Source organism: Megalobrama amblycephala, linkage group LG9 (assembly GCF_018812025.1).
Source record: "Megalobrama amblycephala isolate DHTTF-2021 linkage group LG9, ASM1881202v1, whole genome shotgun sequence".
Taxonomy (NCBI): domain Eukaryota; kingdom Metazoa; phylum Chordata; class Actinopteri; order Cypriniformes; family Xenocyprididae; genus Megalobrama; species Megalobrama amblycephala.
Genome location: NC_063052.1, coordinates 10300084 through 10326544, shown reverse-complemented (window position 1 = coordinate 10326544; position 26461 = coordinate 10300084). Strand labels below are relative to the sequence as shown.

The 26461-nt window shown below is 36.0% G+C and overlaps 1 protein-coding gene across 19 annotated transcripts in view; it reads left to right on the top strand.

Moving 5' to 3' along the window:
* adgrb2 (adhesion G protein-coupled receptor B2) overlaps positions 1–26461 on the top strand; it is a 350264-nt gene that overhangs the window by 195487 nt on the left and 128316 nt on the right. For 17 of the 19 annotated variants that reach the window (XR_007186356.1, XR_007186355.1, XR_007186357.1 and 14 more), the window contains exons 5-11: positions 2576–2740; positions 8918–9082; positions 10195–10359; positions 12180–12281; positions 15260–15366; positions 17953–18147; positions 21813–21881. Coding sequence is in view for 16 of the 19 variants with exons in the window: in XM_048201541.1 (XP_048057498.1) it covers positions 2576–2740; positions 8918–9082; positions 10195–10359; positions 12180–12281; positions 15260–15366; positions 17953–18147; positions 21813–21881 (968 nt within the window). In the remaining 3 variants the exon portion in view is untranslated. The remainder of the gene's footprint in view (positions 1–2575; positions 2741–8917; positions 9083–10194; positions 10360–12179; positions 12282–15259; positions 15367–17952; positions 18148–21812; positions 21882–26461) is intronic. The other 2 variants (XM_048201545.1, XM_048201544.1) reach the window with 1 other exon arrangement.

Below are 26461 nucleotides of genomic sequence, written 5' to 3'. Positions count from 1 at the left end.
TATGTGCAGCTGAGCCATGGCTCCTTTGAGCTTTGCACTACAGAGCGCTATCAATTATTTATCAGCATGCATAATTCACAGTACATCCCTGCTCTACACCGAGGAGGCCTTACAATCTCTCCCTCGCTCTTTCCAAAAGCCCTCTCCAAAACCTCCTTCTCTGTCTCTTTTACTTACTCTTTCTTTTCCCCCTTTCTCCAAATCCTGACCAATTCTCTTTCCTTCCATCCCCTGTCAGGATTCGTTTTTCTTTCTGTCCTCTCCTGAATCACTCTTTTCAACCTCTCCCACTCTTCCATCCTCCTCCTTTTTTCAGTTTTGCATATAAATATTGTCTTTATATTAATGTCATATCTTCTGATTTCACTGTCACTCCACACCTCAAGAGGCATTTCCTTCCTCTTTCTTTGGCAACACAGAGTATCTAATGTTGACTACCTTGTTGGTTCAGTAAAGATGTCCGCTCTTCCATTTTCAAAGATCAGTAGGTCAGTCTAGGTGAATCATAATCAGAAAGAAGTCTGTTGGACTCATCTTGGCTGTTTTGTGGTTGGTTCAACTATTGTCACACTGCAGTGGTTTGTCAAAGGTCATTCACTCCCTCACCCATAACATCTCATCAAGCCCATAGTCATACGCTCTGTTCCAAAACCTAGTAACTAGCTAGTAACCTAGTAAGCTGCCTTCGTTTGCATCATAGAGGCCTATCCCCAATGCAAAGACAGTTTCATACAGTACATAATTCTGCCATACCTAGTTCAAGCCAGTTTCTAAAGCAGCATCGCATATGTGCCTTGAATTTGCTCAGATGTGCAATTTTTTAAGAAAACATTCTAATATTGATCTCCCCTGATCTTTAGCCTCCTTGTTAGAGTGCCTGACTCCCATGTTTGATTGGTGTCGTGACCCGGATGGGAGTGAGGTTTAGGGAGGTGAGTGTAACGGATGTAGACCGGAAGGAGCTGTGCATGTAAACCTCACTTCCCTGATCTCAAGAGGCACTCTAGCGACTGATGCTAGAGGCTGCTGCCTTTAGCCTCCTTGTTAGAGCGCCCTACACCCATCCCACGGACCCGGGTTCGAGTCCTGTTCAAACAGGAGGGGTTACATGTGGATGAATATGGTTATCCTCCTGCTCATTTTATTACGAGCTCTGTCTCGTTCTCTTTTTGCCAGAAGACTCTCCTCTGTTCGCCGTTTGTTTAAAATGGGTGATTATCGGTGGTTTGAGATTTAACATGCTCCATGTCAACCGTTCTCACTTGTTGTAACAGCTAGTCTATGCCACTCCCACACCATACACCCTTACAACCATTCAGCTTTCCTCTATTTACGGATGGGATGAGACACAGACGGGCTAGTGACGTATGTACACAATTTCCAGCAAAAACCATTCCGCTAGGTCTAAAATATGATCACTTACCATAGTAAATCATGGTAAGACAAAAACACGTTTTGAATGGAGGATTGATATTGCCTCATTTAAATTTTGTTAATTTTGAACAATAAAAGTTAAATGAAAGTGACATATAAGGCCATGTATGGTAACCCATAGCTACTCGGAATTTGTCTTCTGCATTTAATCCATTCAAGTTAGAGCACACAGTCATTAGGAGAAGCGAACATACACACACTGCAAACCGTGGCACACACACCCAGAACGGTGGGCAGCTATTTTTGCTGCGGCACCCAGGGAGCAATTGGGGGTTAGGTGCATTGTTCAAGGGCACCTCAGTCATTTCCTGCCTGTATTGAGACTCAAACCCGTAATCATTAGGCCACGACTGCCCCGGGTCATTAAATGTACATAGTCTACCTATAAATATGGAAATGTATCATTAAAAATGTTTATCATTAACAAGTTGAAAACAATTGTGTACCAATTTAGTATTTTTTTTTTAGACACACAGAGAGGCTGCCTATGTAGAGTGTTTCAAAACAGTCTCTTATGAGGTTCGGTTTCAGTTAGAACAGTTGCCTTGGAAGGTGCTGCCTGTGTAAGCAGCTCACCGGGTTTTGGAACAGAGCCGTAATCTGAACGGACTTTAAAGTCATGCCTGAAAGTTTGACATCTCCATATGACATCTATTAAAAAGAATTTAAGAATACGTTTAGGGAATACTTATATTCAAAGTCTCTCAACATAAAATGAAATGCATATCACTTTTATTGATAGTCAAAGAATCCTTGAAGGACACAACTTCATTGAAATCCTCTCGGCAGGAACACAATCAATTGGACACGTTTCATGATCAAACGGTGCATTTCATCTATTTTTTGCTCTACCCATGCCTTGATCTTTTGCACTTTCGTGCTCCTTTTTACAGGATAAGTGATGTCTCATTCACGTTATACATGCCGTTTCATTTTCATTTCCTTCTCTGCCCTTAACCCTTGATCTGAAAGCTTCCTCTCTGATGGTTGAGGCCCATGTTTGTGGTATTCCTGGGTTTTATCCTTCAGGTGGGCGGGGTTTCGCCTCTGTGTGCTCCTGTTTCTGGCCACTGAAGGCCCCTTCGGCCCACCTCCCTTCATCTTCCATCATCCCCATTGGTGGTTTTGTTGGTGTTTGCAGTACATGGGCTGTGGGAGGAGTGGTCTTCCTGGAGTCTGTGCTCAGTCACGTGTGGCCGTGGCTCTCGGACCCGGAGCAGGATCTGTGTGCTCCCCCAGCATGGAAGCAAGGGCTGTGGAGGGCCCGAGGTGCAAACCAAACTCTGCAATATAGCTGTGTGCCCCGGTTAGTACTAATCTCCATTTCCTCATCTGCCAATATTCTCTCTCTTTTCTCTACTTCAAATCTAAAGTACATTCTGCCTTAACACTATTATCACAGTGGGTCTCATTTACCAATGATTGCGTAGGTGTTCTTTCTTATTGTATGTGTGGAGAAAAGGTTTGCATGCAGTAGAGTGAACTATAATGTGTTGTTTTTTTTATTACTTGATGATAATAATAATAAATTAAGTATAATTTAAACTGGAAGTATTTAATTTTATTTAACTTGAATGCACAAGAAATGATATAATATAATAAAAATATAAAGCATATACATTTCAGAAATTCATATAAATAATAATAACTATTATTGTTATTATTATTAGTGGTTGTGTATATGTGCTTTGAGCAAATTTTATCCTAAATTTAATGAAAAATGGAAATGTGAACTTTATAATTTATATGGTAATTTACTTATTTTATCTATAATATTATAATTGTAATATACTATAATATAATTTAATGTAATATAATGTAGGCTAATATTGTGATTTTTTTATTTATTTATTTTTGTGAATTATGACAGGTTTTATGCACATCTTTGTGCATTTACACAGTTAGAGAATGAGACCCAGTGTGTTCTATCTTCTGGACTCGTCTGACTTCCATATTCTTTACCATTTTTCTATATTGCGTCTCTCTTGTCTCTCTGTTCACATGTCTTCTTCTGTCTGACCTTTCCCTTTCCCTCCTGTGTGCCATCCTCACTGCCTCGAGCTTCACCCCAGTCTGCTTGTTTCACGTCAGTCTCTCTCACCCCTCCTGTTCCACCTCAGTCTGAAGGCCGCTGGAGCCCTGTGTTGTCTGAGTTCTCTTTCTGCAGCCATGCCTCACAGTTTCCTCTGGATTTCATTCATTCATTATGCCAGCCTCCAGATTTTTTTTTTTTTTTTTTTCCTTTTTTTTTTTTCTCTCTCGCTGAAGTGCTACTCAAACGGGGGCTCGTCTCAAGCTAATGGGAATCCCAGATGAACCAATCACACGTGTCCGCACCTGCTGGGGTTTGTTGATTCTTCTACAGCAACTCTGCGATCTCGGCGAACAGGATCCGTCTCCAAAATTAGTTATTACCCCACTGAGATGAGCAATAAATCATTTGTCTGTTACATTTCAATTCATTTTCAGTTTGAACAGTTGTTCCTACCTGGAGTTGAAGACCTCCATTAGTCTGACAGTTGAAGAGTTAAGGGTGACAGCCAATCACTGTGATTGTCTTTTATTCGAGGAGGCACAAATGAACAGCTGGGCCAGTCTGGTCGAGCAGCTTTTGACTGACAGTGATTACATCCTGTCAGAGAGCAGATCTTCCACCTGTCCTCACCTACCAAGAGGCACCCATGTGTAAATACATCTCACCCTCTTAATATTCATTTGAGGTTATGGGTGTCTACTGACGTGTAATCCGCTGATATAATTTAAGTCAATGTAGGATAAGTCAACGAAATATACCTTCTCCTGGTTCACGGTAAAGGATGGTTGGCTGTTGTGAATCTAAGTGGATGTCTTGTAAACATTGCTGTGTTTTCTCCTGCATTACTTCAGTTCTATTTGAGTATATGATTACAGTGATGGTTTGCATCTCCGTAATCAAAGTGTGAGCAATTTTAATTCCAGCATAGTCATCGGACCGTTTTTGTAACTTGCTCCTCTTAATTAATGTTTGCTTGGGTGGTAAGATATGATACAGTAGTCTTGTAAGGGGATAGTTTTATTTTGAAGTAGCATATGCTGATTGTCCTCATTAAATTTTTGTTTAATTAAAGTGTTTTTTTTTTTTTTTTATGTTTTGCTTATAGGAAGTTGTTTTCTCAGATGATATTCAGAGTGCACTGAATTGGCTTGTTAGAGGAATGCATTTCAGGACTTATTTTTTATGAAAGTTTGTCCTAAAAATAAATAAATAAATAAGGTAGACAGATCTCAATAGAGAGCAAATGTATTTATTTTATTAGCTTTTTTAAAAAAAAAATTAATTTTTTTTTTTTTAATTTGAAAGTATTTAGTATTCACTCTTCCAAAATAATGTTTAGAGTACTCATTATTATTGTTAAGCATAATACTTAAAATAAATTAAAAAAATTACAATAAATTCTTACTGACGCCAAACTTTTGAATAGTAGTGTATAATTACAAAGTCTTTCTATTTCTATAAATGCTGTTCTTTTGAACTTTTTTTTAAATTATTATTATTCATCAAAGAAACTGTTTTCAAAATTGATAATATAATAAATGTTTCTTGAGCAGCAAATCAGCATACAGTATAAGAATGGTTTCTGAAGGATCATGTCACACTGAAGACTGGAGTAATGATGCTGAAAATTCAGCTTTGTCATCCTTGAAATAAATTGCATTTTAAAATATATTCAAGTAGAAAACAGTGATTTTAAATTGCAAAAATATTTCACAATGTTAATATTTTTTTGCTGTATTTTGGAATAAAATAAATGCAGTCTTGGTGAGCAAAAGAAACTTCTTTTAAAAACATTTAAAAATATAAGCGATCTAAACTTTTGAATGGTAGTGTATATAAATATTCCATAGATATGAAATTAAATTAAAAAAAAAAAACAAATTAAGTAAACTTAGTCATGTTCTCAACTTACCACAAAAGGGAATAAGAGATGCCTGTGAGTTTACCATTCATCCAAAAACTGTTTGTTTTTCATGTTGCCATTGCCAAAAAAAAAAGTTATTAATATTAAAATGATTGCCGTTCCTATATTTTTTGCTTTAATGGACAAATACACCAGCAGTTTATTCTAATACACTGCCTCAGCAGCTTGTCTACAAATTTGTCGGACTCAGATTAAAATGCAGCATGCTGAATGTCAAAATTAGCTTATAAAACATTGCTGAACCTTCCATTTGATTTACCAATGAGCTCATCAGTTTATGATATTCAGCTAAAATAGATTTAAGAAAGATTGCATTGAGCCTTAAGAAATAAAATCAAATATAGAACAGAAATAACAAGACATCAAAGTGAAGCAACACAGCTCAGAATTCCATGGACATGCAGATGCATCTGTTTGTTTGTGCGTGTTTATGTCTTGCAAATAAGGGATACTCAAAGTATCCATTTGATGTGCTGAAGTCAGTGTTATTACCTTAATTATACAGTTGATTTCTCTCTCCCTTTCCCTTTATGTTCTTGTGAAGTAATAGTGAGATGCCATAAATGCTCAGCTGTGTTTGTTGGGTTTCAGCTGCTGTCTCTCCTGGCAACCACAATATGCAGGATCTCTCTCCTCATTGGCTGCTCATTTGATAAGCGATGATGAGTCCAATACTCTCATGGAGGCTCAGACAGACAGGCCACATTTATCCATGTTTATTGAGTTTGTGAGGCTTTAGAATATGATTATTATTTATCATGCTCTTGCTTTGAGACACAGCTCCTCTGTGATCTCAGACAGAGAAAGCAGCTGCATCTGATTTTGCTTTGATATGTCATGCCAACATTTAAAGGGGTCCTATTATGCTTTTTAAAATTTTCTGCATTCTTTAGTGTGTAATGTGGCTGTTTGAGCATAAAAAGGGTCTGCAAAGTTACAAAGCACAACATCACTCCCAAAGGGAGTTATTCTCTATATATCAGTTTCTGAACTCCCTGAAACGCCTCCATTGTAGTCTTGAGTTTCTTCCAGGAACGAACAGTTGTTGTAGTAGAGTGTTGTTGCCACGCCGTTATTTTACACCGGACTGCTTCACAAACGAGGTCAATTCAACCCTCAACGAGGGTCAATGAGTTGAATCAACTCGACAGCGTGAGATTCTCCAGCTTTGTTGTTGTTGAGCAACCGAAGCGTGAGCTGTTAAAGCTCCGCCCTCTTCTGGAAAGGTGGCCAGGAGAAGCAGCTCATTTGCATTTAAAGAGACACACAAAAATGGCATGTTTTTGCTCATGCCCAAATATGGGCAAAAACCTTTAGTAGACTCCAAACAAAATCAAGACTTTGAAAAAAGGCATAACAGGTCCCCTTTAAAGAGGTAGTTTGTTTGTTTGTTTGTTTATTTATTTATTTTTTAATATTGTATAGTTTATTTTTTCATACTTTATAATAATATGCATTTATGTGGGGGTGTATTTATGTGTCTGCCGTAGTATATGTGTTTATATACTACTTGTCTGTCTTGGGCTACCTTGAAGTAATGTTATAAGCTACATTTGTCTAAGTTTGATGAGCATCTGCTTTGACAGAGCAAAGGTGACATGGGCATTTTCGTTCATCATGTGCTCTGTCTTCCTTGGAATCCATTAGATTGAGAGATAATTTGATTTCAGTTCATACCATCAATCATACCGAGATACGCGTGGATAAAATATGCACCCCCCCCCCCCCCCATTTAAATAAGATAAAAGTAATATTAGAGGTTAATATGCACAGATCCTGAAATTGCTGCAGAAAGTCAAAAGACGTAACATCTCCCCTACTGTGAAATAGATAGTGCATACTAGAAAGCATTCATTATATAAACATAAAACCGTAAGATTAATGCCATCATTTGATGGATGATGTTTAAGCATAATTCTTACTTTCGAACATAATGAATATGTGTCCATCGAGGCATGTAGGCCTTCTAATGTTTTGCAAAGCATCTTGGGATATGAGAATTAACACATTTAAAAGCCACATTGTTTTATTTATTTATTTATTTATTTATTTTTTTTCACCCCGCAAACACTTCAAAATTCATGAAGTCTTTGCTTCAACAAAGTGACTCATAAGCGATGGGGCTCGGAATAGTGACATGGGCTTATGAAAGGCTTCAAGCGACATGCACATGAATCCCTTGTTTCATCCATTATGCAAAAGATCTCGTATTCATTTTGTTGTAGTTGTGGGTCAGAGAGAAGACCGATATTACCCTGGCCAGAGCCTGTGATGTATGAACTCTATTGATATCCACAGTTAATCTACTATGTCGAATTCATGTAAAATACATGATGTGCTTGCTGCTCTTTTATGCACAGAAAAACAATTAATAGTTATCAGTAGATTAATACATTTTTACTTAACTTTTTTTTCCTGTGAGAAATTAAAGACTGGAACATTTGCAGTATGCATCAGTCGAACTAAAAATGTTATCATCAGAGTGTGCTTTCTCATAAATTTCAGCGCTAATGTTATCAAACCCTGTATTTAACTTCCTGTGCTTTTGAATTTGTCTCAGTACTTCATCTCTCTTTAATTAATTAAACAAAATTAGACTTTTCCTTGCACTGGTCTTCTCAGAAACTCATTAGACTACAATTTTGAAGAAAAAGCATGTGTTACTTTGAGCACCTTTAATGTGCAGGTCAAGGTTTATTCTAATAGCATGCATTGTAATTTAATGTTCGGTGATGAAGAGGTGATCTTACGAAAGCATTTTTCAATATAGAATTAAAAATTGAAATAGCAAGTGAAAAAAAATTAGTGAATGAAATTCATGATTTCATTTCTGTGATACATGTGTAGTAGTTATTATTAGCCAACTTCAATGCTTTTTTTTTCCTTCTCAGATTGTGATGAATGGTTTTTAGAGAATATAGCAGATTATATCAGGACTTTATCTATCTATCTATCTATCTATCTATCTATCTATCTATCTATCTATCTATCTATCTATCTATCTATCTTCTATCTATCTATCTATCTATCTATCTATCTATCTTCTATCTATCATTCTATCTAACATTCTATTATTCCTGTGGAATGCAAATGACTATATATTTATGATATCAGCATGTTCTATTAGTTATTAGTCATAGTTTTAGCATTTTCAAATAATTTTGAATTACATGGATCATCAAATTGTTTTGCAAACTTGTACATTTCATGCAGCTTGAATGCTACAAAATTCTGAAGTTCAACTGTTTTGAAAGTTTCTTGCTGATGCTGATGGTATCATTGGTAAGTGATGGTAAGTGAGGATCACTTTAACCAAGTTACAGTGTCACATGCTACAGACAAACACAGACCCCTGCTGTACCTCGTCTCTCTCTGTCCGACTGCCCGTTTCCTGTTTGTTTCTGTCCCTCACTTCTATGTCCTTCTCTTTCCTGTCCTTCCTCCACTTATGTCTTACTCTGTTCTCACCTCCACATTTCTCTCTCTCTCTCTCTCTCTGCATCTCCCTGTGGTTGTGTTTGCAGTGGAGGGGCAGTGGTTGGACTGGGCCGCCTGGTCTCAGTGCTCTGTTTCCTGTGGCTCCGGCACTCAGCAGAGGCAGCGGCGTTGCAGCGTGTCGGTTCATGGCTGGGCAGAGTGTAAGGGGCCGCATGCGGAAACTCGTGAGTGCACCAACCCGTCTTGTGGGGGTAAGTTTGTCACTGGTGGGCTTACAGTCTTAAATTGACAGGTAGTTTATGTGCACAGCTGCAATTTGTTTGTTGTCATGGTCTAATTAATTGCAGTGAATGCTCTGAATTGTCTGTGGTACCAAACCACAGAGACTTACCTGTTTCCGCTGCTCATCTTGTTCCACAGATACACTGCTGTGTCAGCATATGCCAGTTAGCACCCCTGATAATAATTAATTCACGTAAATTAGCTTCATGCAGGTGCTTTATGACTATGTTCACTCTGCAGCTATTTATGGTTGTCACTTCACTTTTTTTTTTTCTTTTTTTTTCCTGCAACAGAGTTTTACTCTGCTTGTCTGTGTTCACTGTGTTCCAGTCTAGTATAGAGGTCTGCACGGGACTGTTTTTTTCGTCACGCTCCCGCCCGCTCCCGCAATGGTTCTATTCCGCACGAACCTGCTCCCGCCTAAATTCACTCTGTTCACCCGCTCTCCGCATATAGTGATTTTCTTCCTGACCCGACGGGTCCCGCTAAAGATCTTTTCAGAATCTCGCGTTTAAACTTCCCCTAAAGAAAGAGAGTGATTGAGGATAACAAATGTAAAATGTTGCATATATACAAGATTTGTTGTTTTTCTATAATGCTGTCAACACCATCCACGCAAGAACAGAATGACGCTGACTGACGACCGTTTCAGAACGTCTCTCCTCCAAAATCCGATCACAAAGGTCGAATATTCTTTGAACGTGCACTCGTGCAGACCTCTAATGCAAAGAACATATCTTGCCAGGTTTTTGAACGCCACCACTGCAGAAAGTTTTGTTCACTTCAAGTTCAAGCACAGATGCGCGGATGTCAATGCATCTCGGGAGCGACCGGGTTATTGTCAGACCGCCCGCTCCCGCCTAATGCACTCTATAGTGACCGACCGCAATCCGGCTTTCATTCAAAATTTAATCCCGCGCAGCAAGAAATCTTATCGGGCCGCAGCCGTGGGAATGCAGACCTCTAGTCTAATATATCAGTGTGTAGATGGCCATTGACTCGTCTACTCTCATAATTTGGAGTTTCATTTATTTCTTTCTTGTAATTTTTCATTGTTCCTTGTTTTCTTCCTCCTGTGCAGGTGGAGGGAACTGGGGTGCTTGGAATCACTGGAGCTTGTGCTCCAAGACTTGTGACTCCGGTTGGCAGCGTCGGTTCCGTATGTGCGAAGGCACAGGAATCCAGGGTTACCCTTGCGATGGCTCTGGAGAGGAAGTGCGCTCCTGCAATGACAAGAAGTGCCCAGGTGCATGTCCATGCTTAAAGCATGTCTTTTTATTTCCTCTTGGCTCCTTCTGTTTTTCTTTGATTTCCTGTAGAGAGCAACTGACTCACCAAGCCATTTACAAGTCTGCCTTGCACATTTGTGATGGTCTCTCATACATACCACGAATAAGGGACAAATTAGTGTTCTATTGTTTTTTTGTTTTTTTTTACATTTGACACATTCTTATTTATTTTCATTCATTTAATCCTTCCAGTGTTTGGGGTCAGGAAGATTTTTTTTTTTTTTAAATGTTTTTGAAAGGCTGCATTTTTTTAATCAAAATTACAATAATATTGTAAAATATTATTACAATTTAAAATAACAGTGATATATTTTTTTCAGAATATTTTGACAAATAGAAATTTCAAAAGAACAGTGTTTATTTTAAATAGACAGTTTTGTAACATAAATGTCTTTACTGTCTCTTTTGACCAGTTTAATTAGTTCTTAATTAAATTATTAAATTCTTTATTAACCTCAAACTTTTCAACAATGGTGTATGTTAGAGAAACTATTATCCAACATTGGTCTGTTCCACCTCTACAGTGTTACTTGTCTAATATCTAGTTAGATCAAATATCATTTTGACTTAATTTCTTGAACTATCATTCAATTATCTATTGTGTATACATTTGGTAAAAAGATTGAAAAATATTGCAAGCCTTGTATAAAATAAATCGAAAATAATATAGCTCACTTAACAACCTAATGCTTTTTTCCTCAGTTGGTCAGAACAAAAGTGGCAGAAATGTTACTTACTTGTTCAGCTGATATTTTCCAGTGAAAATTCTTATATTGGTCATACTTTCAAGATGTAGAATCTGTGATTCTGAAGTGCAGTATCCACATCGGTGTGGTGATTGACAGCAAACTTTAGATTCATCCGCGCTGAGCTGTGCCGAATGCACAGCCCACGTAACGATTACTATTCCGCATATGACTGCAATCGCATGTTTCAAACAGAGATGGCGACAAAGAGGATAAATGGCAGACTGCAGCTTCAAGTATGATCTTCTAATGTTGATAATCAACATACTCTAAAGCTTTTACTGGATGCTGAATGCTGAAAAATTAAAAAATTTCAAACCCTATATTGTACCCTATTTGTAAAAAGTGTCCTGTGCTTTTCTCTCTCTCCCTCTCTCACTCTTTGCCTCTCTCTTCTACCATATTTAACATTGTCTCTACTCCTTTGTTTCCATTTCTCCTCTCTTTCAATTGAGACGGGTCATTCTTGACAGAAGGGAATTGTTCAAATGCTGCTATGTGTGATTTGTCAGCATGTCAAGCAGCGCAGCAAACAGCAGATTTTAATAAGCACGCCGTTGACTGCAGCTTTGGGAGGCTATAGATTAAATAAATGTCAGACATTGCCGCAGAGCTTATATTGGGCACTGGGCTTTGAAGACAAAAATCTGTCCGATAGCTTCGTTGGGGTGTATTACGTTTAGATGAAAACAAGTACACTTGTGCACTGCAAAAACTCATTTTCTTAATCAGTATTTTTGTGTATGTATGTATTAATATAGATGGATGGATGGATGGATGGATGGATGGATGGATGGATGCATGGATGGATGGATGGTTGGTTGGTTGGTTGATTGATTGAATTTTTGAATGATTGATTATCTATCTATCTATCTATCTATCTATCTATCTATCTATCTATCTATCTATCTATCTATCAACAATTGACTTTATATTTAGTGCCAATTCGTACATGTATCCTATAGTATCCATTTATTTATTTATTTATTTTTTCTGGTTAACCTCTTACTTTTGGTATATACTGTGTGCAGCACCTCATGAAATATGTAAAGATGAGTACCAAGTAGCCATGACGTGGAAGAGAGCCTCAGCTGGAGAGACGGTATACAACAAGTGTCCATCAAATGCCACTGGTACGTTACTGCAAACATTCTCTCCGTTCACATCATTTTCTCCAATAATACATATTAAAATGATAGATTCCCAAAAGAAGCCGTCTCGGTCATCATCATGCTGTTTCAAAACTGTATGACTTTTTCTTCAGTGGAACAAAATGTTTCATAATTTAAGGAACTGCTACTCAGATCTAAATGAGAGTTCATAGTTCCTATTGCTGTTATGGTCCAAAAATAACCAAATAAAACCAAAAAAAGCATTGCAAAAGTAGTCAGTTTGACCTCTTTGACCTCCACACTATATTGTGTATACTATGTGTTCTGAAATTACACTATAGCATGTAAAAAAAAAAAAAAAAATAGTCATCATTCACTAATAATGCCAATTTATTTTATTCCATTTAAGGCATTACTCACTCATAATTGATCTAGTATTTAGTGGTTTAGGTCTATCTTGACCAAAAGTTTGCAGATTCAAACTGTGTAAGAAGCCATCAATGAGCATTCTGCCCTTTAGGCGGGTCATCTAACCACAGCTTGCTCAAGGACGGCCGTTCCTCAAAAAAGTTTATTGTACGTTGCTTTGGATAAAAATGTCAGCTAAGTGACAAATTAGTAGTAAATTAAAACCGCTCAAGAAAAGTTAATGATCCGAGCTTGATTAGCTTTAGAGTGTACGCCGCCACCGCCTACATCACATAAAACTCTGAAAGTAAAATCTAATGTTGTTTTGGCCACAGCCAAAGACGCCATATCTAATGCAATCTCTGATACATTTGTTTCTTCTCTTACCATGACATACAGCTTTATTACAAGATTTTATGATCAGTTAAACCACATTATAAAACTCCATCAGCGATGCAATCACTCAGCTTCCAAAACTAACATCGCACAACAGGCTCAAAATAAGTTGGTTTCCACACAGTTAATCAGCATTCAGTTTTTAAGCCCATTGAGATGAATTAGTGGTGTATGAGAGGGAACTTAATGAGGATGTTTACAGCCCAATATGTGCCGCCACGGAAAGTTAATATAACAATGATATCAAGACACTGCTTTTGGTGGATTGAAATGTCAGACGTTGCCGCAGAGCTTACATTGGACCCAACAAAAACACATTACCTTTTTTGTGAGGCTTTAGATTTAATGTCAGACACTGACATGCTGTTGTTTTGTACATGATGACATTCTGTTGTGTTTCGTAAATGTTATATAACGTAACTGTCAAGTCGTGTCCACGTACAGTCGAACATACATCCTTTATACTTTGATTCGTACGCATGCACGGTTTTGTGCAATCTCTCACCACGAGTTACAACCCATGTAAACATCTTTGTATTCTTTCATGCTAGAGTTGTACAAATGAGGGTACTTTCTAACCTCTTCGCACAATCTCTCGTCTATGTAGGCCTCAGTTGTCGCTGTAGCTTGCATGTGTTCCAGCCTGTTCTGTTTATGCGTTTTTTTTTTGACTACCTTATGAATCAACACCCCCAGGGCACAGTTGCCACCTTGTGGATAAATTAATTATTGCAAAAAAATTAAATGCACGTGCGACCTACATGTCCGGCAGTGCGCGTACCGTACAGCATACTCTTCTGATGACGAAATTTGCGTCACGCACACTGTACGCTGACCCTAGCTTATGCGTAAAAAGTTAAGTATTTAACTTTTTATGTCTTTCTGTGGGTTTTGCAATTATTTAACCAATGGAAAGTATTAAAAAGAGCTTGTGACTAAAACTCATAACTCCATTGGATCCTCAAACTGTCAGTCAAACCTCGTAACTCCACCCCGCCTCTATCGCGGATGAAGTGCCGCACACATTTTAATGCGTCTTTGCTTGTTTGCAATGCTATGGTGAATAAAGAACTGGTTGTTTGAATAAGTATAGCATTTTCTTTACTCAATAAACTATATATCAATAAAGGCTAATGTTTTATGTAATTCAGAATTGGAGAAGAGTGTTTTAGTCTAGCATTTGTCATTGAGTCAAGCCCTTGCGTAGCACTTCATCTTTTATAAAATGAGATTTTGGCCAAATGACAGATGAAAACTGAGAGCCCACATAGCTCCAAAAAAAAGTTGATGAAAATGTAATGCAATACACTTAATGCCTCAGATGCGGCCATTCTGATGAGGGACAATGCACATAGTGTCCCAAATTCGCTGGTCAAAACCCTCAGAACTCCATTTGTGCTTGGTTTTGGTAAAATGTTAATAATGTAATGACACATGCAAGTGTCTGAATGAGTATAAAGCCACAAAATCAACTTTGACATCACAGTGTTTAATTGTTTTAAAAAATACAGCGATGATATTCATTATTCTTCACTTCTCATATGGGTTCAAGTGTTTCTAAACCTTCCAAGCGCAGTAGGAGAGTTTTTCGGGGTTATTTATGCCCTCTGAGTGCAGTGTGCAATAATTCTCAGATACTAGTGGAGAAAGACACCCAAGGCGCTCAGTGATTTTTACCTAATAAAAACAGAAAGACCTAATAAATGATGTCTTTGAAGTGGGAGCGCAGAGCAGAGTGTTGAATGAGGTCAATGGTGAGCTGTAATCTATATCAACTCCACATCCCGGCCAGCACGGACTGTCATGCACGCTAACCCCCAAAAGAAAAACCAATTCCTGCAGAGAACGATTCGCTTGACTTTTCCGGGCTACATTTCCACGTCTGCCTGCGTTCCCCTTGTGAATTTCAGGCCCATTTTTATCCCAGCAAGGGTACCGGGGTTGAGGCCTTATTGGCCGTTATCTGAATGATGCAAGTGGCAGAAACTTTAAGCAAAACTGAGTTAACAGCATTGCAAAATGACATACTCAAAACAGACATTATTCCAGACATTATCGTACGCCGCATCGCAGTAAAGCCTTTTATATGAAGTGTGTGAACATCACAGAGTACGTGTCTGTCAAACCTTGACATGCTGTTTTTGCTTGGGCCCAACAGTGATAATGATCTGTTTTTTTCTTCCTTCTCCCTGTAGGATCTGCTAGTCGTCGTTGTTTGCTGGACGCTAATGGAGTTGCTTACTGGGGTCCTCCGAGCTTCGCCCGATGTGTCTCACTCGAATATAGATATTTACATTTATCTGTGAGTACATGGATGTGGATGACGTGCTGTGACGTCACAAATTGGGGAAGGATTAGATTATAAATATTAATTTGTTTATGCAAATTATTTAACACAATATTTTACTGTTTTGATAAAAAGTTTATATATTGATCTTGAAATCAGGTTTGTGGTAGAGTATCACCATCTTCTCATAAATTTATTGAGAAGCAAATTTGCGCAAGAAAATAAGACTAATATCAGAGAATATATTTGAAATTGTATTTGTGTAATCCAAATGGTAAATTCTTGTTTCAAGCATTAAAATCTCTCTCTCTTTTTTTTTAAACAGGATTAATGATAATAATAATAATAATAAATATAATAATTAAATAATTAATAATAAAATTATTGTTATTATTATTAGTAGTAGTAGTAGTAGTAGTAGTAGTAGTATTAATTCTATTTAAAAAATAAAAATAAAATTTAAATAATTAAATACATTATTATTATTATTATTATTATTAGTATTATTATTATTATTATTATTATTATTCCTAGATTAATAATTAAGTATTTGTTTATCAATTTTTGTAATAATAATAATAATAATATTATTATTATTATTATTATTATTATTATTATTATTATTAATAATAATAATATTTAAATATAAAAAAATGTTAAATATTTAAACACTTTATGACATTATTATTATTATTATTATTATTATTGTTGTTGTTGTTGTTGTTAGTATTAGTGTTATTGTTATGTAATATAAATATTGTTATATAAATAAATTATATTTATATATGTTATATAAATTAAATAATGTTTGTTTATTAATATTTTATAGAATAATAATGTTTTATAAAATATTTGTAATTATAATAATAATAATAATAATAATAATAATAATAAATTATAATAATAATAAATTATAATAATAATGAATAATAATAATAATTCGAATAATAGTTATTATTATTATTATTATTATTCCTAACTAATATGTATTATTTGTTTAATAATTTCAGTAATAATAATAATGATAATAATAATAACTGTTTTCCAACATGGTGAAAAAAATTCAAGAAATATCTTACTGGTATATCTAATGCAATTTTGCTTCTTAAGTACATTTACTACACTTTCTCTTTTTAAGGATGTATATAGATATTTTTACTGGAAAACAAGACAAAAAATACTGGTGAATGCATTTTACATAGTGGAAGTAATCATACATGCTGACTAATTCAGTGTCTCAGTTTTATTTAATAACTTCCATCTGCTACTGTCAATCCCTGAATGTTGTAGCTCAGTAGATAGCATACACGAGCAGCTGAATATTCAAATTTTAATATACCAGAATTGTAGCTGTGCATCACTGGATGCATATCAGATGCGAAGACACATTTGTTTGTGTTTTGTTTAATGGTTTCACTAGTGTGGATAACAAGCCACAGAAAAACTATAGATTTGAATGTATTTAAAGGGTCACGTGTGTTGGAAATGATAATAACTGCAACGAGCAGCCAGCAAAACATTAAAAAATGAAGAAAATGAAAATGAAAACCACTACTTGGAGATGCTTCCTTTGAACTTGTCCCTACCGTAAATGCTTAAAAGCTTAAAAACAAACAGCACTAGTCTCACAGATTTCATATTGATTATGTCGTTTCTCTCACCTGGTTTCAGACCTCTGGGTTTTGATAATGATTGATTACTTTCTAACAGGTTCAACAGTCTGCCTTGATTCACTCTTTCTGATTCCTCAGCCACGGCCTATGACTTTGAGTTCATAATGCCGAGTTGGTTTTAATTCTACATCTCGACCAAGACATGATGCGACGGGGTTGATTGCGCTGTTGACCTGTCCACTAACCCCTCATTATAATCAGACAATGCTTAATTAGCTTTGATTGCCATTGTCTGCCACGTCCTGCACTCACAGTACTGTCATTAGACAGTCAACAGTTCGTCCGCTGACGTTCAACCACAAACAAGAACTCTGCTGGTTAATTCACTGAGGGAGAAGTTGTTTCACTTTGTTATGCTCACAGCTTGGTTGACTGTAGATGGGAAGTAGATTAAGGTGGATGTCAATACCTTCAAACTGCTTTCACTTTGCTCCAGACCTGGATCAATGTTGCTTCAGCTTCAAAGCCAGCATGTACTTCTACACTTCCTTTCCTGGCTTACCTTTGAACCATTGTGTTTATTTATTTTCTTTTTAAGTTTATTTAATAAGTTATTTAATAAGCTTGTTTTAAGTGTAGTTTGAATTTTTAGTAATTTTATGTGCTTTTGACATTTTATTTATTTATGTATTTATGTTAATTTTATTTTTTTTTTTTTTTTTTTATTTGCTTGTCCATTTTTTATATATTTTAGAATATTAATTATTCTTTCAGCTAACAGTAATTCCTCTGAATTTCCCATAAAATCAGTGGAGAAAAGGCATAAAAATGTTCAGCTTGGTCTGTTGGTTTAGCTTGATATCTCAACTCAAGTTTATCTCTCTGAGTTTATTTATAAAACCAGGGTGTAACTTCATGCTCATGTGGTTATTATGGAGGTTTATTAATCAGTATCTGTGCATAAAACCATGTTTTTTCTCCCCTATAGTTGCGAGAACATCTTGCGAAGGGTCAGAGGACCCTGGCAGGGGAGGGCATGTCTCAGATCGTGAGGAGTCTCCTGGAGTTAATGTCCCGTAAGAATTATTATAGCGGCGACCTCTTATTCTCCGTGGAGATTCTCCGAAATGTGACGGACACCTTCAAGCGAGCAACCTACATCCCAGCTCCTGACGACGTGCAGGTGTGTATTTGCTTGTGGTTGTGTGCAAAGTTATAAATGGGAAGATGACAAAAACTGTGACTAGGCAATATTTCTTTTGAAGTTTTACAGATTTATAATAAGCTTTTTAAGCTCTTTTGTAGTTGGCTTAAATAGGAAAAGTACATATACTCCATGCAGGCTTAATACAAGGCTATATAATGGCATGTATACTATAAAAAAATATAGATCAATGCTTGACATGTCAACTGTGTAATTACATTTCGGCCATGACAACTCTCAGGATAGTTTATGAAATATTATATTCATGTAAATGGAAGGTTTGGTCTCGACAGACTAGATCAGGGGTCGGCAATTAAGTTTGGCATCGGGCCCAAAAATTTTTCGCCACTAGATGGCAGGCCAGAACATAGTCAAAGGATCATTTAAATTAATTGATGGAAAAATGCAACTAGAATTGCCTGTGACAGACTGTTACAGTGTATTTTGTAACTGGTATTGAGCTGTTACTCTGTGTTAAATCCTGTAGTAGGACAGTCATTAACAAAAAGCCACATTTGTGTGGCGGTGTCCGGGTTTTACACTGGAGAAATTAATAAAGCAGAGTAGTGACATGTAACCTGGCAAGTATCTTCATTCACCAACTTGCAACACAGACCTCCTTGCTAAAACACACATATGTGGGAGATGCGGAATGGATAAAAATAGCTCAAAAAAGCCCACTGAATAAGCCCATTAATGCCATGTTTGAGTCATGCTCTTAAAGAACTATGTTTTATTTCCTCTTTCCATATTGTGAATAATAAATGTGTCTCATTTTAATTTGTTTGTTACACATTGGAGCCTAAGTTATTGTAATAATTATTTGACATATCCTACTTTTACACTTTTACCATAGACATAATTAATGTATTTATTATGTCTATGATCCTCACGTACTAAACTGCATTTATTTATTTATTTTTTTAATTGTTTGCCTGCTGGAGGTACGCTATTGCGTCGTGTGCAGAGTGAAGTTAACATTTAAGCTAGCTGATGAGAGAAAATGGCAGTATCAAAGAGTCTAAAGAGGAAAGTTGACAGTGAAAATAGGGCATACAAAGAAGAATGGAAAAGGTTGCGTCTGGTGTAGACTCTGCGATAATGTTAGACGGCACCACAAGAAGATTTATTTCAGAACCAGCCGCTATCAAAATAATCTGGCTGCGGACTCGGGACCCGCTGGCCGCCTATTGCCGACCACTAGACTAGATCTTCTACGCTGCTGCCGGAGCTATGGTTGCTGTTGATGCTGCAGAGAATTACAAATTGCTTCTGCTAAATGCTCAGAATATAAAATTAAGGGAAATGCGCTGCTGCTCCTCCCATACCAGATCTAGGCAGGTGGTGCTGGGGAGGTGGAGGAGTCAAATAAGAATTTGCATACCGCACAGAGTTAATGTATTTGTTTGGATGCGTCGTGGTTATAAAGGGAAGTAGTAATGGATACATACAATCGATTGGCTGTTGAAGTTACATTGAAACAACCAATCAGGGCTGCATTTCCCAAAAGCATCGTAAGTCTAAGTTGATTGTAGAGACCATTGCTGGCAATTGTTCTACGATCAACTTAGGCTTACGATGCTTTTGGGAATCAAAGCCCAGAAGGTGAAGAGAGTTTCATGGATGAACTATGCATTGATAGACTATAGTTATATAGTTATATAGTAATATATATATAGTAATATATATAAACTGTAGATAGATAAAGTAAAAATATATTAATATTTGTTTTCAAAGAATATATATTGAATTGTTTATTTTTACCCCATTGACTTGGTTTATTCTAATTTTAAGCATCTAACCTTTTTTTCCATAAAACAAGAATTTAAAAAAATTGCAAAATGGAGTATGAATTAAAAATATCTATTAAAAATAATTTAGCAATAAATTAGAGATTTAAATGAAACATTTAAGTTTCTCTGAAAGCATCCTACACATGATCAGTAAAGGTATCTTGTTTCACATGTTTTTAAGATATATATTTTTTATGCATTTTATATATATTTTTTTTGTGTGTGTGTGGAAAAAATATGTTTTTTTGCAGTGCAGAGTAACCAGTGATGGGAATAACGGCGTTATAAATAAACGGCGTTACTAACGCCGTTACTTTTTTCAGTAACGAGTAATCAAACGAATTACTTTTTCTCCCGTTACAACGCCGTTACCGTTACTGGCAAAAAAAATGCCGCGTTACTATAGTTGAGCTCACTGAAGCGGTTTTCATCCGAGTAGGCTCTCTCTCAGCCATATGGACCTGCAAAGATTTTTCTCTGGTGTGTGTTGGGGTTAGTCATGCACAAATATAATTTTAAATTGATAATAATGAACGATGCTCTGTGTGAGTGTGTCTGTGAGCATGCGAGCGGAGCGCGAGCTCTAACCAGAATAGGCTACCCTTTGTGACATGCTGGATCGAAAATATGTGAAATAAGTTTTTCTAGTCGGCTAGTAGTTATTCATTTAAGCCATTAGTTGACTAATTACATTTATATTAATTTCATTTCTTAAATACTGTAGAGAATAAACCATAATAATGAGCGTTTATGTAATATAGGCTATGCACTCAAGCGGACGCATAAAGCTTGCTATAAAGAACCGGCAAAAGTAGTAATTATGAATGTGACCAAAACAGCAAGGAGACATTTGAATTGTTTATTAATAAAGTAATGTTTTCTGAATCAGTGTCGGCTGCAAAGATGAAGTTGACATTGACTCTCATCATCTCCGCATACTAGACGCGCTTAGAGAGAGAATGCACATTTCATTCGGATTAGGCTACATAATCAGAGTAGCCTATTTTCTTTTCGTTTTTAGATATTTCAAGCTTTCTATAGATATATTTCTCATGTCTGTGAGGCAAGCAGCCTATACGCTGAGTTTCGGTTCATTTAGCCTATAAGTCGCGCTCCAGTTCACGCTCCAGTTCACGCGCCAGTGAACGCGCCCGCGCCTGACATGATTAAATTGTCTGCTATATTTGCTTCTTATTTATTAAATCCAGACAATTGGTTAATGAAACATTGATTAAAATTAAGATACAATTTTTCCAAAACGAAATTCACTTTAAAGAGAGGCTTTCTATAAAACAAAACTTACTGAAGTGTTTAAAATCATGTCTGACCCACTCCATGTCTCCCGATATATTGCGCATCTTATGATGCATCTTACTCATGCTGTTCACTTTTCATAATCAAGTAAATTAATTCAAAACATAATATAGGACTATTTAAACATATATATATGAAACTACATTTTCTTTAATGGCTACCGACACGTATTGTACAGTACAGAGTAATTTCATAAGCAGGAGCGGATCATGAGTCACGAGTCGGATCAAGAATTATTTATTCTTAGACTTATATTTAATATTGCGGGCATTCAAGTTATTTGACATTTTAATTTTTTTAAGAAACGCAATAGGTACTTTCCCTGGTAATTAGTTACTTTTCTAATGATGTAACTCAGTTACTAACTCCGTTACTATTTGTGAGAAGTAACTAGTAACTATAACTAATTACTTTTTTAAAGTAACGTGCCCAACACTGAGAGTAACACAGAAACATCAAAGCGCATTTCTCCATTTTTCTTCATTTTCATCACACAATTTTCATCTTTTTTCATCCTCATTGTTTCTTCTCTTTTAGAAATTCTTCCAGATTGTCAGCTTAATGTTGGACATTGAAAACCTTGAGAAGTGGGAAGACGCTCACCAGGTAACACGTCCATCCTCTGCCCTTGCAATACACCTGCAAATATCTGACCGAAGAACGCAACTTTTCATATATGTGTGCCGTGAGTTTTAATTTCCTCTCAGACAGAGCTGTGTCATCAAAGCCAGATCTGATCTCACAGATTAACAACAGATGTGATCAGACTGGCTTTGGCTGTAATAGAAACCGACTGTGAAGTGTGTTGGGAAAGGGATGTGCTGTTATAGCTGCCTCTTTGCATCACACCACTCCATTAGACGCCATTTGACTTTAGACGCTGTGCAGTTTGGTCCTCTGGTGTCTTCGATGTCAAGTCAGGACACTTTTGCATGGTAATAAACTTTCCTGAACTCAACCATCCATGAAGCCTTATTTTTTTTTTGCTCATGCCCTGAGGCCTGAACTAACTGCAGGAGATCATATTCTGACTCACTCAAGAACATACACTTTTTCTGGTGATGTCAAATAACTGGCAAATTATGGGATGGTTATTCTTTGCGGTCCAGAGTTCTAGTGCGCATCATGTCAGAATTTCCAAATACATCCATTCTTATTTCAATCTTTATGCTAATAGTCTTATTAGTTGTAGTTTGTAGTTGTGATTGCTTAGGCAAACATATAATTATTGCTCATATTTTGAGGTTGGGATTTGGACAAACCTGTCACATGTAACTGTTTGTGCTATGTCATGTGAATTTCTAAATGGTAAGCCAACAGGGAATCCAAGTAAGCCATTTGAACACTGACAAATGGGGACAGTGGAAAAAAGGCAGCAAAATAAATTTTGTGAATTGTCTTTTTCCAATACATTTTACTTCTAAAATGTGACATATTTGTTAGTGATTAATTAAAGGGGTCATGACATGAGAAATCAAATTTGCCTTTATCTTTTGACATAAGGGGTCTTTGAACCATTAAAACATCCTGCAATTTTCGTAACTTAGTACTCCTCATCATAAACAAAGCCTTTATTTAAGAGAACCCATTATAATCACTGATGTTGTCTACACTGGATACAGTATACAGGTGCACGTTAAGCTTCTGACATACTACACGTACTCAAGTCTGTCGAAAACAGGACAAATGGAAGAGTGAAAGAACGTTTGCTTTGACACCTCTGTACAGATTTCAGAAGGATCCCAGTGTCAGAAATTCGCATTGGAGAATTATATGTTTGTTCGGAGCATTTTGTATTGTCAGCGATGATCTTAATGATCTTAAAAACAGATCATTTCAGACAGAGGGTCAGAATGAGGGTTAAAATAATATATATATATATATATATATATATATATATATATATATATATATATATATATATATATATATATATATGTATATGGTTTATGAGCATATGATGGTTTATAATGGCATGGGTATTACAACATAAACATGGTTTATAAGGACACTTCCTGTGTCCTCTTAAACAAATGGCTTAAAAACATACTAAACTGATTTTTTATTTTTTTTTTTATTAAAAAAATGCTGACAGTTTTCTGTGATGGGTAGGTTTAGGGGTAGGGGTAGTGTAGGGGGTTAGAATATACAGTTTGTACAGTATAAAAAACATTACGTCTATGGAGAGTCCCTGTAAACCACATAAACAAGTATGTGTGAGTGTGTGTGCAAAAAACTTTAGCATTGTAAGTGAACCTCATGGAACAATTTAATTTAATTTAATTTAAATTAAATTAAAAAATCCATGTCATGACCCCTTTATATCATGTGACCTGTTGAGGAGAGGTGTACTATTTCATTTCAAAGTGATAAGATCCCATAAATCTCACAGGCTGTTCAAAAAGCGTTCAATAGTTTGGGGCCAGTAAGATTTTTTGAAAGAAATTAAGCACATTAAATTGAACAAAAAAGTGACATAGAAGACATTTATAATATTGCAAAACATTTTTATTTCAAATAAATGTTGTTTGTTAGAACTTTCTATTGTTAAAAAAATCTTGGACGGATTGCAGTTTCCACAGAAATACAATGCAGCTCAATTGTTTTCATTATTGATAATAATAAGAAATGTTTCTTGAGCACCAATCAGCATCATGTGACACTGAAGATTGGAGTAATAATGCTGAAAATTATGTTTTGCCATCACAGGAATACATTACATTTTGAAATATATTAAAATAGAAAACAGTCCTTTTAAACTGTAATAATATTTCATAATATTACAGTTTTTACTGTATTTTACTGCATGATCAAATAAATGTAACCTTGGTCAGCATAAGAGACGTCTTTTTCGAAAACAGCAACTACAGAGAAACACCCTGTTAACCATCTAAAACACACTAGCATTAGTTTTCAAAATTACAATACTGTGCCATTCAACGCCAATATTAGTGCCTGTTGTCACAGAGCCCTCTTGCTCCCATAATGCACCCCACAGCCATTATGGAGAGTCACTGTAGTCACTGATTATCAGAACATGTATGAATATTAGTTTGTTCATACATGTGTAAGTGTAGTTCTTTTTTAAATTATAGGCATGGGGTATTGGAGGTAATGGTGACTAATAGTCACATACTGAGCTAAGTCTGTGCTGCACATGCTCGTGACTCCAGTGAACGTTTATGTTTGTGTATGTATGTGGGCGCCAGGTGCTTAGCTCAGCGTGACTGAGCCAGATTTTGGTGTTAAAGCACAGTTGAGCAGGCAAATCTTTGACACACCTCCTGCTCTCGCTGCTCAGTAAATAATCATCTTCTCCTGTGAGCCTGCTGAAGTGTTTACCATGTCCCCTCAATGTGCATTATGTCCGCCAGAATCTTAAAGGGGAAGTGTGTATGTTTTGTATGTTAAAATATTTTGGGCACAGAAATTACATAAATTGTCTTTTTCAGTCATATGATTCTTCAGAAATAATTCTGATCTGGTGCTCAAGAAACATTTGTTATTAATGTCAATTTTGAAGAAAAAAAAAAGCTTTTTGTGAAAATCGTGATACGTTTTTTTTCAGGATTCTTTCATATAGACTCAAAAGAACAGTGTTTATTTGAAATAGAAATCCTTTGTAACCTTATAAATGTATATACTCTCACTTTTGATCAATTTTATGGATCCTTGCTGAATAAAAGTATTAATTTCTGTCAAAAAAAAAAAAAACTCTGCCCCAAACATTTATATATATCTAGAACTGATTGGATGTTGAAAAGTGGGCATTACTTACCAGTGTGAATTTGCTAAAAGCACTCGGTTAGTATTCCAATAGTAATCCAATAGCCTGTGCTGAATAAGTGTTGACAGCTGAAGTTAATAAAAGCTTGGTTTCTTTTTAATAAAATACAATGATTATTCAATCACAGTAAGAACAGGAACGTGCAGCCAAGTAAAAAGGGACAATTTTGAATTAATTTTGACTCTAAAGTGGCAATATTTGCTTTGTTAAAGAGTAAATATGTGTGTTCAGAGTTTGTATTTTATCAGAGCCTATATTTTTTGTTGTGCCAATACTCGTTCAGTTTTCTTTTCCATTTACTGTGTGGTTCTGAGAACAATAGCATTATTTATAATAATAAACGTGACACCTGTTCATGGTCACGCATCAAAGCCTCTCACTGTTAATTCAATTTATTTAATTCTGTTAGTGAATGTATATGTGTGTTATTGTGTTTGTTATTGTCTCAACTTTGTAGTAACATAATAACATATAAAAATAATTGTAAAAGAACATGGAAATCATTCAAGGAGAACTGTGGTACACTTCAAAGTACTGTGATGTTTCCATCTGATACCATGTTGTTTTGGACATGATTTAATGGTTATAGCTTGTTGCTTGTACATATAACATAAGACTAACTACTACTACTACTAATAGAATGGGACTCTTAAAATTATACTAAGATTCTTGTACACCTTGAAGATCTTCTTGAAGGTTCATGATTCTTGGTATACTTGGTATACCATGTAAATATGATACATGATATAGTCATTTTTTTCAAAACTGGTACTGTATATTTCAGAATATTGTTGAATTTACACATTAATTCAATTAATTGCACATGATACCAGATTAATACTTTTTTTTTGTACATTTGCCATGATAATGTGGTAAAACCATGTTAAGACTGTTGTCCCTGGCAGCCAGTTCTCCTACACTGTTAGTGTAGATCGTATAGATTTAATGTAGATTGGTTGCCAGGAAAAACAGTTAAATATACTTTAACTGTCATTATACAGAAACACATATACATAAATATACAGTACATATTCCACAGAAGCCACACTTTACCAATTGGATTGATTAAACTCAGAGATGGCCAGACTTAACCTCCAAGATGTTCTGTCAACTAGCATATTTTTCTCCAGACTAAGGAAATTCGTTTTTTTTTTTTTTTTTGTGAAAGATACCAGAAGCCTGCTTGGGAAAGAATGATGTCAGTTCCCCTCCTATTCATTGCAAACCAACAACAAGCACCAATCTGCTTTGTCTCTCATCTGGATGCATATAGAATCACCACCTGCCTCATATTAGAAAATGCTTACATTTGGGATTAATTCAAAGCAAATGCAAACCAAAAGTGTATGAATACTATAAAAGGAGTTGCCTATGGCACGGAGCAACACGATATTCCGTA